At 33.6% G+C, this 19,681-nt stretch overlaps 1 protein-coding gene and 1 pseudogene across 4 annotated transcripts in view; both read left to right on the top strand.

The window, feature by feature from the left end:
• The window catches only part of ATG5 (autophagy related 5), a 127,662-nt gene that overhangs the window by 18,911 nt on the left and 89,070 nt on the right, over positions 1 to 19,681 (top strand). For all 4 annotated transcript variants that reach the window (XM_077902922.1, XM_077902918.1, XM_077902920.1 and 1 more), the window contains one exon: positions 9,388 to 9,466. In XM_077902922.1, coding sequence (XP_077759048.1) covers positions 9,388 to 9,466 — 79 coding nt within the window. The remainder of the gene's footprint in view (positions 1 to 9,387; positions 9,467 to 19,681) is intronic.
• Positions 12,065 to 13,754, top strand: LOC144317865 (cytochrome c oxidase subunit 1 pseudogene; annotated as a pseudogene).

Below are 19,681 nucleotides of genomic sequence, written 5' to 3' on the forward strand. Positions count from 1 at the left end.
AGTATATGCTAGCTTTATGAAGGTATAGTGCCCTGAAGCAATTTTTAAAAAGTTATATAAAGAAAAAATCACTAGTCTAGCTCATATAATACAGTGAATTTTAAACTATTATTCAAATATTTTACTGAAAATATTCCTACCTTCTTTTGGATGCATGGGAGATTGGACCAATTTGTATATACTTTCAACAATAGATTTTTCTATGGCATAATAATAGTGTATTTGGCTATGGTTTTTTCCTTTTTTCCAGATATGTTTAAGAGTCCCTTATGAATAAGTCACTCTGTGACACTATTCAATTTTGTTTCTATATCCAAAATTTTTATAACAGATCTTTATATATACATGATTACCTAAAATGGCATCTTTCAAACTGATTGCCACATTTAGTTGATCATGTGCCGTATGCATATTTTATCTAGCCTTGATTTCCTTTTTAGGTGAAAAATAATTTAGATATTGTATAATTCTTAAGAAATGTATTAAAAATAAATCCTGAATCTGGGCTTATCCATGTAGAGATGATGTATTTTTGTACTTCCTCTGTTACTGGGAGTTTGTAAATTGTGCTTCCAAAAATATTTTATGAAATTGGACAAATTATAGAGAAGAATATAAAAAATGGTTCAAAGTATGCTGAGATACAGGTGTTGAAATGCTGCCATATGAATGTAGTTGAATGAAAATGTCAAGACTTAACTATGAAAAATATAAATAGGTTAAAAGTAGACTTGCTTTCTAAATCTGGGAGTATTAAAATGAGTTTTAAAAGAGATTCATAAAAAAGGAAGCTAGTAGATGTTTAATAAATGCAGCTGACTTGAATATAAGTATCACATAGAAATAAGGAGTGAACTTTTGGAACTCACTTCGTGTTGATGAATTCTCACAAGTGAGTAGATTTTTCGTAATGGTTTAGAAACATACAAAGTGATATTTTGTATTGATTTGGAAGCAAGGAGATTTTGTATTGAGTTATAGGTCATGTCTCCCAACCTTTTGAGGCAGTCCTGGGAAAGGATGACAAAGTTCTTTATAGCATTCATTTTTAAATAAAAACAGTATTGACGAGCTTCATGATCATATATCAGACTCATGACTCTTGAATAGTTCTAGACCTCAGGCAGCATAGATAAGTCAATGTTTTCTGTTTCTTTTTATTTCTCAGAAGAATTGGAGGTTTTGGAATGGGAAGGTGGCTTAAAAGAAGTGTAAGAGGAGCAAGGATCAGGAGAGTAGAGGGAAAGGGAGGGGGAAAGATTGTGGGTGAGTAGGATATATAGGATATATCTATATTCTTGACAGTTCTATCTGTATTATAGTTAGATATTGAAATTGCATTGCTTTATGTGTATTAGTTACACATTATTGTAAAGAATTCATGACTGACACTAGGCTTTTCAGTTTTATCAGTGTAAAGTAGGGCTTCTTAACGAGTGCTCTATTGACATTTTGGCCTACATAATTTTTTGTTGTGGGAGGGCTACCCTGTACATTATAGGATTTTTAGCAGCAGCCTTGGCCTCTACCTGCTAGTGCTAGTAGCATTCCCTCTAGTGATTATTTATAGTACGTGATTATTATAAAATGCTGCCAGATGTCTTGGGGTGGAGGGATACAAAACCACTCCCAAAGGAGAAACTCTGGAAAAGATGGGAAACTTCAATTTAACTGTTATAAGTAAACGATTGCTTAGCCATCATCCTTCAGCTGCTGTTTTAATCCATCCTGTGTGGCGGTTATTTTTGTATTTCATATGTTTTGTATCCTCTGAGTTTGTATTCTGTATCAGTGAATAATGTTTTGACCTTTGCTCCCTGTTACTACAGAGTAATGATTTTGGCTTAAATATATAATGTTCTTACTTTGTCAGTATTTATCGGAGAGTCTTTTATTAAAGAGTAAAAAATTTATTTTTCCTTTTAGAGAGCTTATGTGAAAGTAATTGTGTTCACTATCTTTGTTTTAGGTTTTGAGGTGTTAATGTTTTATGTGTGATACCACTTTTATAGTTACGTGTTGCTATGAGCTTGTTGTATTTAATGACGTTTGATAAAACTTTTCCTTTAGTACAGTACTCCCCCTTTATCTGTGGTTTTGCATTCTGTAATTTCATTTCCCCTCAGTCAGCCATGATCTAGAAGGAGATGATCCTCCTCTGACATACTGTTAGAAGGTTGGCAGTAGTAGTGTAACACTATGTCATAATGCTTATGTCATTCACCTCACCTCACCTCATCTCATCTCATCACGTAGGCATTTTTATCATTTCACATTATCACAAGAAGGGTGAGTATAGTACAGTAAGATACTTTGAGAGAAAACGCATTCACATAACTTTTATTATTATAAATTTTGTTATAATTTTAAGTTATTGTTAGTCTCTTACTGTGCCTACTTTATAAATGAAACTTTATCATAGGTATGTAAGTATGTATGTTTAGGAGAAAACACAGTGTATGTAGAGTTTGGTACTACTTGCGGTTTCAGGCATACCTGGGGCAGTCTTAGAACATATCCCCCGTGGATAAGGGGGACCAACTACTACATTGTTAGGTACTCCATATATTTGATGGACGAATAGCTTCCAGAGGCATGAATGTAATCCAGGACCTCTGAGCTAAGTCTTGATCTTTTCTCTTTTTGCTCCCAACTATAGCAATTTTCTCCTATGTTAAAGGAGTCCTCTTCCTGTGTTAAAGGAGGCATAAACTATCAATATCTACCTGACATTTAAGCAATGGGCTTCATACGTTAGGATAATCATTATAGGGAAGGAGCTACCACTGAAATTTTGTAGGCCTTGGACTTTTGAGACCATGCATGTGTCTTAAGAGGAGCAGTTATGTGAATAGGGTGATAACATCTTTCTTATACTTGATTCTTTGGAGTTTTAAATAAATCCAGGTGAGAAAGGAAATCAAATACCAGTTTAGACAATTCATAAAAGAAGAAAGAGCATAAATTGAAATTCCTTCTTACTCTGTAACTCCAGCTATTCGTATTTATTTTTATAATTGTTTAAATATCTGCATGAGATATTTGAGCATGGGCTTTTGTACCTTAAGCAATAGTACATAAGAGGTGCAAAGTAAATGTTTGTTCAGTGGGTGAATGAATCTAAATTAGTCCCTTCTTTTTATTGAGAAAATGAGGCTCAAATATATAAAATAAACTTGCTCAAATGAGTGACTAGGACCAGATTTCGAAAGTCTCAGTTCAGGGCTCTTTGTACCACACCTGCTGATATTGTACTTGTTAGTTGTTATTTTCTTCAAATCTGTATGTTCTCTCTAAATTGCTTATCTTATTTGTCCATATTAGAATTGAAAGATATTTAAGAACAGTGGTATACACATAATGAATACTTAATATATTGTTGATTTGTATAGAGAATCTGAGGGGGCTTTATTTGATTAGTGTTTTATCCTCTACAGTCCTTTGTCTCCTTAAGTTTTAAAAATTACGGGGCAAATAGAAAGTGCTGATCTAACTCAATGCAAGGATTTTTTTTTTTTTTTTTTTTGGAGTGATTTGAGTTCATTAGTCACCAGAGGGTGCTCTAACATTGCATTTTAAAAGGTGATGGTTCTTTTTACCATAAATTAAATGTTCAAAGTTTGTATTTGTTAGTTTTATATTAGACTTATTTCAAGAGAACAGTTCCTGGTTCTTTTAAAGAACACTTTGAAAAAAAAAATAAAAAATAAATAAAAAAAAAGAACACTTTGTTTATATGCTGTAATATTGGTTAGATCTTAGGCCTTCAGTATAAATTTTAGAAAAAGCCTTTCTTTTTTGTCAACTATAAAAGCAAGTGTCACTAATAGAATATTATTATTATTTTGTATAACCTGACTTATTTTCAGGACTGGTTGTTGAAAGAAAGAAGTTGAAACTACCTTTAGAATTAAAAAAAAAAAAAAAAAAAGAGCAGCAAACACTGATGTTAATCTTAAACATAGACATAACAGAATGACCCAGAATTTAATACTGTATCTATCTGGTTTCAAAAGTAAATTTTAACAAATAACCTCTTAATCATAAATACTCTTCTCTCTTATGCCTTGTCTTTTTTCTAAGGTTGTGAATTTCTAAAATTTTTCTTTTTTTAAAAAAGATTTTATTTATTTATTCATGAGCGACCCACAGAGAGAGGCAGAGACAGGCAGAGGGAGAAGCAGGCTCCCTGCAAGGAGCCCGATGTGGGACTTGATCCCGGATCCACTGAGCCACCCAGGCATCCCCTGAATTTCTAAAATTTTATAAATTCTATAAACTTGAATTTTGAAATGTGAAATTTTGCATTTGAGACATGTAGTATCCCCTTGAGTATTTTTGTACTTTTTCATGCATAAGAGTAGGTTTAGAAAGCTGTGAAACACAGTGGTAATTTACAATTGTTTGTGTTCTATAGGTAAAGCAAGGAAAAATTGATTGTAATCATTAAGTTACTTCAGTGTACATTTGAGTTGCATGCTTTATTATTATTACTTTTTAGATGTGGGGCTTGTTCTCACCACCCTGAGATCAAGACCTGAGCTGAGATCAAGAGTCAGATGCTTAACTGACTGACTGAGCCACCCAGGCATCCCGATTTGCACCCTTTTTTATTCAGTGAAATATAATCCTGTTTCCAGTGAATCACTAGTAGGCTTATGAATAGGATGCATTTATTTCAGTGAAATGGAGTAAGACAATAGTTCTCTCTAATATATGGGGAGCTTTCTTTTAATGCTGTGTTACAATGTTGCTTTGCTCAATATGACTCCAGATGTTTAAACTACTGAGAGCACCCTTGGCTGACTTAGGAACATATCCGTTATTGCTATACATGTGGCCAGTATGTGTGTATGTATTTTAGCAGTAATGAAAGGGTAAAGAAGAAACAGCTTATGCAAAGAAAAATGAAAATATTACTCATTTTGAGAATTGAATTTAGAATAGACTAGAGCAGTTTAAGGAAGAGAAAGAAAATGAATAAAATGTGAAAATAGACCTAAGACTAACTATTCTGGTACAGTCAGTTTTTATTGGGCAGTAGATTGAACCTTTACTAGTTGGATCTTCTTCTGGGATATATTCCAGGTTCATATCCTCACCACTTCCTTTTTGTTAAATTTAGGTTAGATTGGCAGGAGAGCAACATAACAGATAAATGGTTACATTATGATTTACTTACAGTTATGGCTTATGTGGTTTCTATGTTGTGGGTTAGGAGCCTCCTGACAAAACTATGTAGAATATCTGTTTAGAGGAGTTGTACAAATTAGTACTTTTGAAACCCTTGATGTAAATCAGATTATAGTGTAAGAGAGATTCAGTACCTTTAATTTTTGCCAATTCTGTTTTCTGTTAAATATTTTCTTGCATATTTTTTTTAAATAAATGATTTTATTCATTAGAGACAGAGAGAGGGAAGGCAGAGGGAGAAGCAGGCTCCATGCAGGGAGCCCGACGCTGGTCTCGATCCCGGGTCTCCAGGGCCCTGGGCCGAAGGCAGCGCTACACGGCTGAGCCACTGGGGCTGCCCTTTCTTGCATATTAATAGACTCATCAGGAATAAGCACTCTTGGAACCAGTTAATTCAGGTGGTATATTTGTTTAGAGTTAGTATCCGCATCAAAATCATTCTGACATAAACATCTACATTGAGTCACATAAAAGCTATACATACAGATTTTTTTTTTTTTTAATTTTTTTTTTTTTATTTGATAGTCACACAGAGAGAGAGAGAGAGGCAGAGACATAGGCAGAGGGAGAAGCAGGCTCCATGCACTGGGAGCCCAACGTGGGATTCGATCCCGGGTCTCCAGGATCGCGCCCTGGGTCAAAGGCAGGCGCCAAACCGCTGCGCCACCCAGGGATCCCTATACATACAGATTTTGATAATAGAAGTCTATATGTAAAGAAAATAGTTCTTTCTGGTGCAGTTTTATGTTTAAAGATTGTTACAGGATAATTATTGGTAATTCTATTTTAAACATTTCTTTTTTTTTTTAAAGATTTTTATTTATTCATGAAAGACAGAGAGAGAGAGAGAGAGGAGCAGAGACACAGGCAGAGGGAGAAGCAGGCTCCATGCCAGGAGCCCAATGTGGGATTCGATCCTGGATTCCAGGATCAGGCCTTGGGCCAAAGGCAGGTGCTAAACTGCTGCGCCACCCTGGGATCCCCTGTAATTATATTTTAGAATGCTTTTGTGTTAATACTTTACATACATTTATAATTAAATGTAAGTATTAGAAACTATTATACTTAAATTTCATCTTAATCTTTAGTATATTCAGAAAAAAAGAGTTATCATTTACTGTCAGAGACCAGTGAACTTTAAAAAATTATATATACTTGTCATTTTTTGTTAAAGATTTTATTTATATATTTGAGAGAGAGAGAGAGTAGGAGCAGAGGGAGGGGCAGAGGGAGAGGAAGAAGCATCTTCCCCACTAAGCAGGGAGCCCAATGCTGGGCTTGATTCTGGGACTCCAGGGTCATGACCTGAGCCAAAGTCAAATGCTTAACAGACTGAGCCACCCAGGCACCCTACTTAAGTCATTTTGTAAATAACTAAGAGAAATATAATAGAATAGTGACAACTTATTAGCAATTTTAAAAAACATTTAGATACAGCAAATTCAGATTTATATTCCATATTTTCCTGGGTTTAAAAGTATAGATACCGGAAATGGACAATGTCTTCTGAATACAACTACTCATTCGTTGTCATGCATTCACATAAACCTATAAGAGGTTCTAACTTATTGTGACTTCTGGCTCATGTACTTACCAGTTATGCTTGAAGAAATTTTTAAACTTTTGACAGGTCATGATTTTGTGGTAAAATATTTGTTTACGTTAGTAATCACCAATTAGAATGATCAGCTCAGTACTTGTTCATTTCTACATCATATAATTCCTTCCAGTCATCTTTAGTACAAATTTGCCTTTAGCTCTTGATCACTTACTATCAGGTAAATTGTGCACAAATAGCATAAAAGATAAAAAAAAAATCCTATCACACATCTTTTGAACATAGTACTCCAGGTTCTTGTCATAAAATAATGTATGATGAAATTATTGCCATTGAATAACTAAGTGGATAAGAATGCCATGTCTTTAGAAATATATTGTTCATTCATTAGTTTTTGAATTCTGGAAAATTCACCTAGAATATCATCTAATGACTCATAGTCTGAGATTTCAATTACATGATCAATTTTATCACTGTCATTGAAGTCTAAAGTATTGCTGTCTCTGTAAAAACCTTCTGATTTATCTAATAATTGAGTAACATCTTCCCTTGTCAATTTTCCTTTTTTTCCCATTATGCATGGAAAATAAGACATTTTGAATTTTCAGCTGTATTAAGATAGATAAAAACAGACTCCAAAGATGGGGTCTACATCCTTACTTTATACTTCCTTGAAATATGATGTAATATTTTATTTTATTTCATTTTTTAAAAGATTTTATTTATTTATTCATGAGAGAGAGAGGCAGAGACATTGGCAGAGGGGGAAACAGACTCCATGCAGGGAGTCCAGTGCAGGACTTGATCCCGGAACCCCAGGATCATGACTTGAGCCAAAGACAGCCCCTCAATCGCTGAGCCACCCAGATGTCCCTGATGTAATATTTTAGATGAAACAATGAGAAAATGGAAGGACACAATATCATATCATCCTTCTAGGATGCCATTATTTTTCCGAATTGTCACTATTTTCGTCTTTTTTTTTGTTTTTTAAGATTTTATTTATTTATTCGAGAGAGAGGGAAAGACACAGGCAGAGGGAGGAGCTCATGGGGAGCCCAATGTGGGACTCGATCCCAGGACCCTGGGATCACGTCCTGAGCCAAAGGCAGACACACAACCACCGAGCCACCCAGATGCCCCTTTTTTAAGCATAGTTGGGAATAATTGATAAATAATATTAAATAATTCCTAGAATAATGAAATAGAGTTCCTGGAATAGAATGAGGACTGAAAAAGTCTGTTTTTGTAAAAAATGCAAGACATTATGTAAAGCTTGTACAATTTTAGGAAGTTCAGAGAGAAGGACCAGAGTTGGATAGAACGTATAACTTTATGTAATGCAGTATTTTTGTTTTTCAGAATATTATTTTTATTTTAATTTTTGACCAAGGATTTTTTCTAGTTTCTGAAATGTTTCTGAATGAATCATTCTATTACTTGGTAGTCCAAAATTTCCTTCAGTATTCATATTTGGTTATGAAAGATTTGTGTTAGACGCCAACTTTCAAATAAGAGTAGTTTAAGGGTTATTATTAAGAGATACAACACATACATGACTAAAAATACCCACCTTTTATTTTACTAGTAGGGCATTCATTCTAAATTCTTTCTAAATAATACATGATCTCTAGTGATTTTTACAATTGTATTATGTAGATGTAAGCAAAAATAACTAATATTAGTTAATATTTGAATCTTGGTTAGACAATGTATTTGGTCACTCATTTTTAGGGGAATTAGATGTATTGCCAAATTTTTCAGCTTCTAAATCTAGGAATAACTCACTAACATCAAGAGAACAGGATTGTGCATGACACCAAGTAGTCTTCTTTTTGCTTTTATTGGAAGTATTGTTTAATTCTGTTTCATTATTTAAGCCACTTTAGATTCTTTAAAAGGATGATTTAACATGTAAGATTTGTTCATTGAAATCTGCAAGGTTTGTATTATTAACCTTTGTTTATTGCTAAATAATTTACTTCATTGTGAGTAATGATTATATTAGGAAATGTTCTCTTATTTAGGAAGTCCAAAATTTGTTTTTGTAAAAAACTTTAGTCTGAGGTTGCAGAAAAGTATTCAGTGACTTTGGAAAATGTTGATGTGCTGTTTTATGAAAAAAGCAGGTTATAGTGTTTTGTAAAAGAAGCCTAATCTATATTTATATATATACGCATAAATAAAAGACATTCCATAGTGTTAATAGTAATAACCACAAAAGGGATGATTGCATGCCTTTTTGAGGCGCTTTTCTTAGTTCTTAAAATTTTCTAATATTTTAGGTTTAAAATTTTTTTTAATATGTTTAAGCTTTAAAAAACTGTTGTCCAATGTGAATACTGGGATAATAATCAGATACTGCAGTACTGTGATCTAACAGTTGTCATGGCTGATAAAAGATGCTTTGGCACAATTCCATTATGTATATTGAGGTTTCATTGGGGAATGAAATGCTTAGAAGAAAACTGATACGGGGAAACTCTACCATATTAGCTTAGGCAGTTAACTGTGTTCTATGATTTGTGGGTAAAGGCCCCTGATATTTGATGTTACAATATGTGCTGAAATTTATTTTGGAGTTGTAGTTATAACTTTAAAATATTCTTTCTTAAAACGTACTCTTTCATTTTTAGGCATTATCCAATTGGTTTGCTATTTGATCTTCTTGCATCAAGTTCAGCTCTTCCTTGGAACATCACAGTACATTTTAAGGTATAGTTTAAATAGCATTTCCCATTTCTCCCATTTGTGGTACTTAGTAAGTAGACTTGGAGTAGAATTTTTTTTTAAGTGAAGTTGTATATTGCTTCTATGACACATTTTTTTAATGCTAAGCTGCCGCTAGTGTTCATACATATATCTTTGAGTTTATTCCTAACTCTTGGCAGAGCCATTTAAACACTTAATGTATAAATGCCTATTTGCTGGAGCTGAATACACTATGTTTAAAATTTGTAATATTTTGGAATATTTATATATTCATTTAAAAAAATCAAATAGAGAGAATAAAATCCTGAGTTTAGATGTGGGCATGGGAGTGGGGAGGAGTACAACTTAATACTGTTGAGTAACTCTAAGGCTATTACGATTGAATTGTGAGAAGGGTTAGGACACAGAAGTCCAAAGGCTTGATCTGAGTATGTTTTGAGAAATTTCAGTTCCTGTAGTTTTTAAGACCAGTCCAGATTTATTGTAACTTAATATTGTCCTAATAGTTCATAAAGTAGTCTGTCTTTCCCCTTTACCACCTTGATTCTTCAGGTCTTGCTCCCTAAGCAATTCACAAATACCACTGAAGGATTGAAATACCTCTATTAATTAGTTCATCACCAGGCAGTGATTCTCAAAGGGCGATGGATTGTGGGAGTGAAGCATGTTAAGAACTTGAAGTCATTTTAGGTGTCTAATTTGCTTTCCTGTAGGGGGCACTCATTCAGTCACTGCCCAAAGATTGCTCACCCATTCTTCCTAAGATACTTTCCTTCCCATTTTGCTAAAATTGAGTGTATGGGTCATTGGCATTTATTTCCCTGTCTTTTATACTAATGTGCTTTGCACAGTACCATGTTACTACAGAATTTAGTTACCATGGAACCAAAGTGAGGATATGGTTCTGATGTGCATGACTTTCAGTTACCATGGTACCTTGCAAAGCAAAGACTGCCTGTATATATAATAATTTAAGTTTAGACCTGTATGAAAATAAAACTACTCCAAGTATAATGACTGTAGAGGTTCCATATTGCCTAACATGTTAGTTTTTCCCATTATGTTGAAAAATAATTTTCATAATTAGATTATTTATATGAGAGAGATGCATTCTAAGCATTTAGAATCTAAGTTAAAATATATCATAGCTGCCCATTTATTTATTGATTCAACAAATATCAGAAACCTGCTGTGCACCAGCCAGGCACTGTTCTAGAAGCTTGGGATAGATACATGAGTGAATGACACAAAGACAAACACTGTGACACTTTATAGTACCTACCTGGCACTACATACCAAACCCTCTGTAATTACTGACTGACTGAATCAGTAGATTGTAATAATAATAGGAAAGGCTTAGAATTGTTATGCTTGTTTTAGTGTAAGCAGTCTGTGGATCCATAGGGGTACCCAAAGCTCTTTCAAAGGATCCCTGAGGTCAAATCTGTTTCCATCATAATAATAAGATGCTGTTTACCCTTTCCTCTGTGTTTACGTTTGTACTGATCTGCAAAAGAGATAGTGGGTAAAACTCTTGGCACCAAAGCACAAAGCCGGGCAGTGCACCACACTGTGCAAGTGGTTATTTTATTCTTCACTGCCACACACTTAACAGTAGGAAGAACATCAGTTTCACTTAAGACTGTTCTGGATGAAGCAGTACAAATTATTGATTAATATTAATCTTAACTCTTCAGTACATGTCTTTTTAATCTCCTATGTGTTGAAATGGAGGGTACATATAAAGCACCCTGCTGTATGTCAACTGTGATGGTTGTCTTAAGGAAAAGCACTTATGCCCTTGTTTGAAGTCAAGGTGAACAAGCCACTTTTTTCATAAAACACCATTTTTTATTTGAAAGAGTGACTGATACAAAGTGTGTTTATTCAGACTTGGATATTTGTAAGACAGTTTCTTAAATAAAGTGAATCTCTCATTGCAATGACGACAGTATTTGTTGCCAGTGATAAAATGTACTTCTAAGTGAAAATCAGAATTTTGGAGAACATATCTGCTACCATGACCTTGACAACTTTATTATTCTTAAAACAATTTTCTGATGAGATCGGTGGTTATTTAACAGATCTGATTCTTAAGAAATTTTATGTAATGTGTCAACATTTAGAAAAGATTTACATTAATTCAGTAAACAAATACTTTCCAGATGGTTAATGCATGATGTTAAAAAATAATGCATGTGAAAAAGATCCATTCAAAATGCAAGGTCAGAATTAGGGATTTTAATATAACAGATCAAAATGTTTATTGATATGCTTTCAGTTTCCACATTAATATTATAATTATTTTATTGAATCTGGTGTAGTATCAAAAAACAATATCCACAGACCTGAAAAGTCTGTTAAAATGCTACTTCTTTTCCCAGCTACATATTTTATAAGTCTATATATTTGTGTAAATTAATCAAAATAACATTGTAGAACACTGAATGTAGAAGCAAATAATTCATCTGTTTCTACAAACCCAAACATTAAAGATATTTGCAAAACTGTAAAACAGTGCCAGTATTCTTCCTAAGTTTTTGTTGTTCTAGAAAATATGGTTATTTTTCACAGATAATAGGATTTTTGTGTTAACGTATAATGGGTATATTCTTGGTATTTTTAAATGAATCGCTCTTTGAGGTCTTTAGTAGGTCACCATTTTCTTCCCAGATGAGAAGTTTATTAGAGAAATTAAATAGAAAACAGAATCTTAGAGCTAATAAGGATATTATAGAAGGTGTTTTAAATTTGCTCAAGCTACCAATGTATTTCTATCAGCTGTTCTTACACTTCCTGCCCTGGCCCATATTGGAGGAAAATTATTACCCAGATTTCTTTTTGTATACTGTTCCCTTTATTTAGGGTTATAAGCTTTCCTCAAAAGTTGTCCCCATGTGTTTATTGATGGCTTATCCTGTTTAATGTAGTCCCATTTCTGTTATACTACTTTATGGTTTTTGATTGATTATAATGAAACAGTATGACATTTACAGGTAGAAAAGCAAATGCTTTTAGAGTGAGGAAGCAGGGTTTTGTTTTGTCTTTAGTTTCTAGATAATAGTTTTACAATAGATTGAATTTGTTAACAACTTTATGTCAGTTGATGTGTCAGTATGTATTTTATCTTTAATGCTACTGAGTATGTCAAATGATTTCTGTATTTTAACCAGACAACTTGGAATTTATTTCTTTTACAGTTGCTTTCAAAGATATTAATTGATTTTGATTAGGTTTTATACAATTATAAACTCCTCAAGAAACCCTCTCTGCCTCTACCACACATACACATTTGATCTTTTCAGTGGTTCAGACTGAATTCTTGGAGGAGAATGAATAACTGTTAAGTAGTTTTCAGATATTTTCTTTAATTTTTAACTGACTTTGCTGCTTGTCATTTGAATAGATATATAGTGGCTAATAAATAACGTAATGAATTTTATGTAACATAAATGAATTTTAACGTCTAGAGTGGTGCCTTTCAAACTTCAGTGTGCCTGCAAATTACCTTTGTGTCTTGTTAAGGTACCCATTTTGATTCTGATTCTGTAGGTTTGGGCTGAGAGCAGACGTTCTGTATTTTTATTTTTTAATTTGTTTCTATTTTTTTCCATTGGATTTTTAGACTTTATTGCACAAGTTCATTATATGTGCACAGTCGGCATAGATGTCAACACATGAGCATGTTTTATATCAGCTACCATAATGATTGCCATGCCTGTAAGAGTAAAATTATTTAGTTGACAAACAACCCTCCATGGGGGAAATATTAAATGATTACCAGCCATACTCTGATCTTTATGTTTTATATTCTTATTCACAGTAGGAGTCCTGACAGGACTTAACTTCTAGCTAATTGATCCTTGGGTTTTTTTCTCCAGGATGCATACTGTGTATTAGCATAATTTCATTATGTCTTATCGATTGAAGCATTATAGGAGGATTTGCTCACCAACTCCCATTATTTTCAGACGTTTAACTTAACCTGAGCAAAAATTTATTTTGTAAACACAAAGGTGTTAGCCTTTCCCACCACACTTTCTTTACGTTTCAAGAGTGCCACCAGCTCACTCTGATCATCCAGATATGTACACAACATGAAATACGATCTCATCCAACATATATTCATTCATTTCACTATCAGCAGTAACAATAATTTTCATAATTTGAGAGGAATTTGCATCTAAACCACAAATAGCAATAGTGGAATTAACAACTGCTTATCTCAAATGACTACATGGATGCCCCCCCATATCATACATTTGAAGAATCTTTTTACATAAATGTATAATAAGGGAAGGTATCAAACTTCTTCCTACTGATGCCAAGCCAATGTCATAACTACTGTGTCTTTTCATTTCATGAGGTATTAGTAAAAATTATATAGCTTTGTCAAAATGAAATTATAGGTTCAGACACTTTATATCTTGGTGACATATCCATTCCAGGTAGGTTTCCAAGATGCAACATTACCTATTGTAGAAGAACTTTTACACTTTACAATCATACATTAATGATCATTCTCCTGATTAGCTCCTTAACAGCTAACCTAACACACAAGTGCAATAGATATACGAGTATAAACAGCTTGAATTATTCTACTAGCCATTATTCTAATCTTGTTTTACCGTCACTACAGTTTCATTATATAATAGATTAAATTAATAATCCTTCACTGTAAAGACTGTAGGCCATCAATGAGTGAAGCTATGAATAAATACATATTTATTTTTTTCATCATGATAAGTGTACTCTTTAACACCCATCCCCTATTTTCCCCATCCCCCCACCCACCTCTGCTCTGGTAATCATCAGTTCATTCTCTATAGTTCAGGATTTGTTTCTTGTTTGTCTCTTTTTTTTTCCCTTTGTTGTTTGGTTTCTTAAATTACACCTATGAATGAAATCATATGGTATTTGTCTTTCTCTGATTTATTTTACTTAGCATTATACTCTAGCTCTATCCATGTTGTTGCCAGTGGCAAGATTTCATTCTTTTTTATGGCTGAATAATATTCCATTATATAATTTCTTCTTCATCCATTCATCTATCAGTGGACACATGGGCTCCTTTCATAGTTTGGCTTTTGAGGTTATTTTTAACAAGTTCACAGGTAATGCAGTGTTACCACATGTTGATAACAAGAGTTTGGAGAACAGTGCAGATTTAAAAGTTAAAAATATTGTGTAAAGAACCAAAAGACTATGTAAGGATGATTCAGAAAATTAATGTTTTTAGAAATTTTTATATTATTTTTGGAGTTCTGAGAGAGAAGCATTATATAATTGTAAAGTGTTTAGTGCTTTAAAACGTGGATTTGGATATTTACTTTGCTTCCTTTCTCCATTTACCAAAACAAGTGAAAATGGTAACTTCTTCAGACTTTTCTAATTAGCTTCAAGGACATTTTTATCCCTAAACTTCTTAGCTTACTGAGAACATTATCTTATTTCTTTCTTCACTTTTCTATTAAAAAAAATTTAAATCTGTGCTGGGAGAGTTGAGAGTTGTCTAGTGAACATCCACATACCTTTTACCTGGATTTGCCAGTTGCTAACCTTTTGCTACTTTGGTTTTCTCCTTTGATATTTGTATTATTCTTATAGGTATGCTGCTTGCAAAGCTGCATTCTAATCAAAAAGTTGCTTACAGTGTGTAGAATTTTTAAAATGAAAAATTCGTTGGGTGATTCAAAAATTTAGTAACATGAATGTAGTGGTTCTTTAAAATGATTAGTTCTATTGCATATCTTAAAGTTTAGTGAGTAAACAAAATCAGCAATAACTTGGTGTTCTTCTTTGTCTTCTGATAACAGGGTGCTAAATTGGTGTATTTTGGTTTTAATTAGAGCACAAATTTTAATTTTAAATTTTGACCAATAATTAGTGTTAAGAGCTCACATTTGTGAGGTCAAAGAGGGTCAGCATTAAGGTAAGTGGTTCTGTACAAAATCCTGCTGAACCTAGACAAAATTAGGTTTTTGGAACAAGATATTCTCTATCTTTCCGACAGTGCTTGGAAGGCACTACCACTGGTTATGACTGTTCTTTAATTATATTTGTATGACTGCCCACACTGCTGTTCTGATGGTCACATTCTCTCTTGCTAGGCCAAGAGTCACTGTGTCTCCCTGAGGTAATTTACTATATCTGTTTTTTCCACTGTGTGTTGATGACATAGGTCTGAGGTAGCTTTCCTTGTTCTTGAGTGCACTTCATTCCCATGCTTCTGCTGCATGTATTTGCCAGCTCTAAATATTGGTAGTTGTTTTGTAGTATCTATCAATAGTGTGTTATATTAGTTTTCTGTTTCTGTGTAACACATCACACAAATGTAGCAGCTTAAAATAACACATTTATTATCTCGCAGTTTCTGTGGATCTTCTGCTTAGGGCCTCACTGTAATCATGGTATTGGCTGAGCTTCATTCTTGTCTGAAGACTGAGAATCTTCTTCCAAGCTCACTCATGTTGATTGCAGAATTCATTACCTTGTGATTGTAGGACTGAGGGCCCTTTCTTCAGTTGACTGCTAGTGGCTAAACTCAGCACCTAAAGGCTGTTTAAAGTTCCTTGCTATGTGGACTTTCCCAGTGTGGCAGTTTACTTCACCGAGTCAATGAAAAATCTTTAAAGCTAGTCTTTTAGCAAGATTGGAGTTTTATATGGTGTGACTTAATTATAGGAGTAAGATCCTATAGCCTTTGCTGTGTTCTTTTGGTTAAATGCAAATCAAGATCCTGCCTATAGCCTATGGGAAGGGATTACAGAAAGGTGTGAAGAGGTGGAGAGCATGGAGGGTCATGTATACTTAAAACTTTTTAAGATATGGTTTGTTTAGTCATTAATTTATTCATCAAATATTTATTGAGGTTAACATCTGCTTTTCAGCTATGACAGAGTAATTGGATTGGATTTTTCCTCCAGCCATAAACAGCTATAAAAATGGACAAAATATATGAAGTAGAACTCTTTTCAGGCACTGGACATTAGAGAGAAAGAGAACAAACAAGGTGAGCACCACATTTAGCCCATCTCTGTGTTTCAAGGCAGTTTCCTGACTGTGTCATGGGGAGTGGAACTCAAGCAGAGCAGGGAAGTCCTGCTGAGTTAAGAATGTAAACATTGGAGTTCTGGGCTACTGAAGCAGCTGGAATTTGCCAAGCAGGGTATTGGAAAAGTATAAGTGTGAGTTTCCCAAAAGTTCTTTACTGAGAGTTGGGCTGTACATGCATACAAAGTCAGATAGAGAATGCATTTTAGAGTGGGACAATTCCTATTATACCTGGAGATACTGAATTCCAGTCCATCCAGGGTAGAGTGACCTAGTTAACATACTAAACATTTATCTGAGACCAGAAAGACCTGCTATAGGAGTAATAATTTTATCTCGGAGCAGGATTAGCAAATGATGGTCTGTACTAAATCTGACTTACTGATGATTTTTATATGGCTTGTGTTCTAAGAATGGCTTTTATATATTTTAGTGGCTAAAAAATTTCTTTAAAAAGAATAGTATTTAGTGAAACTTGAAAATTATGTGGAATATAAATTCTAGTGACTATAAATAAATTTGTTTTAAAATGCAGCCACCCATTCTAATTCATTTACATATTACTCTGGGGCTATGAGGGCAAAGTTGAGCTATGGACACTGTGTGGCCCACAAGTCTAATATATTTACTATCTAGCTTTTTACAGAAGTTTGCTAACTCCTATTATACAGTAAAGATTGCTCTGGATTTGCTCTAATAAAGTGTAAAATTAGGCCTTTTAGGGATCAAGGAGAGGTTACTGGGCAAAACAAAACTCACCAAGAAAGATAGAATAATCTAGAATCTTTACACTGTATTTATAGTATCCAGCATACAACAAATATTTACTATACATGCAAATAAGCAGGAAAACTTGAACCATATGAAGGGGAAAATGCTATTGATAGAAACTGACCCTGAGACAACCCATATTTGGAATTAGGAAAAATGAATTAAAGCAACTATTTACTCAGTGACTTAAAATAAGATTATGAAATTGCAGAACTGAGAAGAGAAATATCTGAAATGAAAAATTCACTGGTGGGTTTAATGGTGAATTGGAGATGGCACAAGATGGTGAACTCGAAGTCAGATCCATAGAAATTATCCAATATGAAGAACTGAGAGAAGAAAATTGGTGCTGGCGTGGGTGGAGAGAGTCCTGATGGCCTCTAGGGTAATATGAAGCAATCTAATATACATATACTTAGAGTCCTAGAAGGAGAGGAAAGGGAATAATTCAGAAAAGTGTTTTTAACAAATAATGAGTAGACTCCCATTTCTTGATTTCAAAGCTACATTAACTCAAACTCCATGATATTGGCATAAGGACAGACATAAATCAATGGAGTACAAGTGTGAGTCAAGATAAAAACACATACATATGTGGACACTTGATTATCTGTATGAGTGCCAAGACAGTTCAGTGAGGGAAAGAATAATTTTTCAACAGATTGTGCTGTGACGACTGGATACCTACATGTCAGAGAATGAAAGTGATCTCTTTAAAAAAATAAGTAAAAATGGTTCAGAGATCTAAATATAAGAATTAAAATGATAAAGCTCTTAGAAAAAAATAAATTTTGTGACATTGCATTGGGCAGTGATTTCTTAGGTATAGTTCTTAAAGCACAAACAACCAAAGGAAAGGAAAAACAGGTGAATTGGACTTGATCAAAATGAAAAATTTCTGTGCTTCAGAGGAAGTGAAAAGACAACCCATAAGAGAAAATATTTGCAAAATCATATATCTAAGAAGAGTCATGTCCATAATATGTAAAGAACTCCTAGAATTCAATAATAAAAAGGTAAATAACTTAATTAAAAATGGGCAAAGTAAAAAAGAAAAAATGGGCAAAGTATCTGAGTAGACATTTCTCCAAAGAAGATATATAAATAGCCAGCAAGCACAGAAGTGAAGTGAAACTCAGAATAGTTGTTAAAGACAGACACTATTGAATTATCCCTTCAGCCTACAAATAGAGCTATAATCAAAAAGTTAAATAATAACAGGTGTTAGAGAATGGATTAATTGGTACTCCCAGATGTTACATGTTGCTATTAGAAATGTAAAATGATGCACTGCTTTGGAGAACAGTGGAGAATTGCTTTGGAGTTTGGCAGTTCCTCAAATGATTAAATGTAGACTTGCCATACGACCCACCAATTCCAGTCCTAGTTATATACCCCAGAGAATTGAAAACATATGTCCACCCCAAAACTTGTACATGGATGTTCACAGCAGCAGTAGTCATAATAGCCAAAAAGTGGAAGCAACCCCAGTGCTCAAAAACTGATGAATGGAAAAACAAAATGTATATCAATGCAATATCAATGGAACTAATGTATAGTTGACCCCCGAACAACATGGACTTAAACTGTGTGAGTCCACTTACATATAGATTTTTTTTATAAATATAGTACAGTACTGTAAATGTATTTTCTTTTCCTTAATATTTTCTGTTCTGTAGCTTTATTATAAAATACAGAACAGAATATATATAAGACATATAACAGAATATGTGATCAATTGCTTATGTTACTGATAAGGCTTCCAGTCAACAGTAGGTTACTGGTAGTTAAATTTTTGGGGAGTCAGAAGTTATATGCAGATTTTCAACTTCATGGGAAGAGGTGTGGGTTGGCACCCCTCACCACTTGTTCAGGGGTCAACTGTATAACTTGGTCATGTAAAGGAGTAAAGTACTGATACATGCTATAGCATTGATGAACCCTGAAATGTCATGCTAAGTGAAAGAAGGAAGACACAAAAGGCCGTGTATTGTATGCATATTGTGATTCATTTATATGTAACGTCCAAAATTTGCAAAATTTATAGAGACAGAAAATAAATTGGTGTGACTGCTTACAAATACAAGGTTTCTTTCTGGAGTTATATAATTTGATAGTGGTGATTGCTGTATACCTTGTGAATATATTAAAAACTATTGAAATTGCTTTTTAAAAGTGAATTTAAGTAAATTGTATCTAGATTATATCTCAACCTTAAAGAAATAATGGTTATTAATTTTTCATATTTGGGGAGAAAACAATCTGTGTTGAAGAAACTCAGGAAATCCTAAGCAAGTAAATATATAGAAAAACACACTTAGGTATATAATCAAACTGGTAAAAACCAGTAATACATAGAAAATCTATGTAAAAAAAGAAACAGCATAAAAGAGA

Source organism: Canis aureus, chromosome 7, assembly GCF_053574225.1.
Source record: "Canis aureus isolate CA01 chromosome 7, VMU_Caureus_v.1.0, whole genome shotgun sequence".
NCBI lineage: Eukaryota > Metazoa > Chordata > Mammalia > Carnivora > Canidae > Canis > Canis aureus.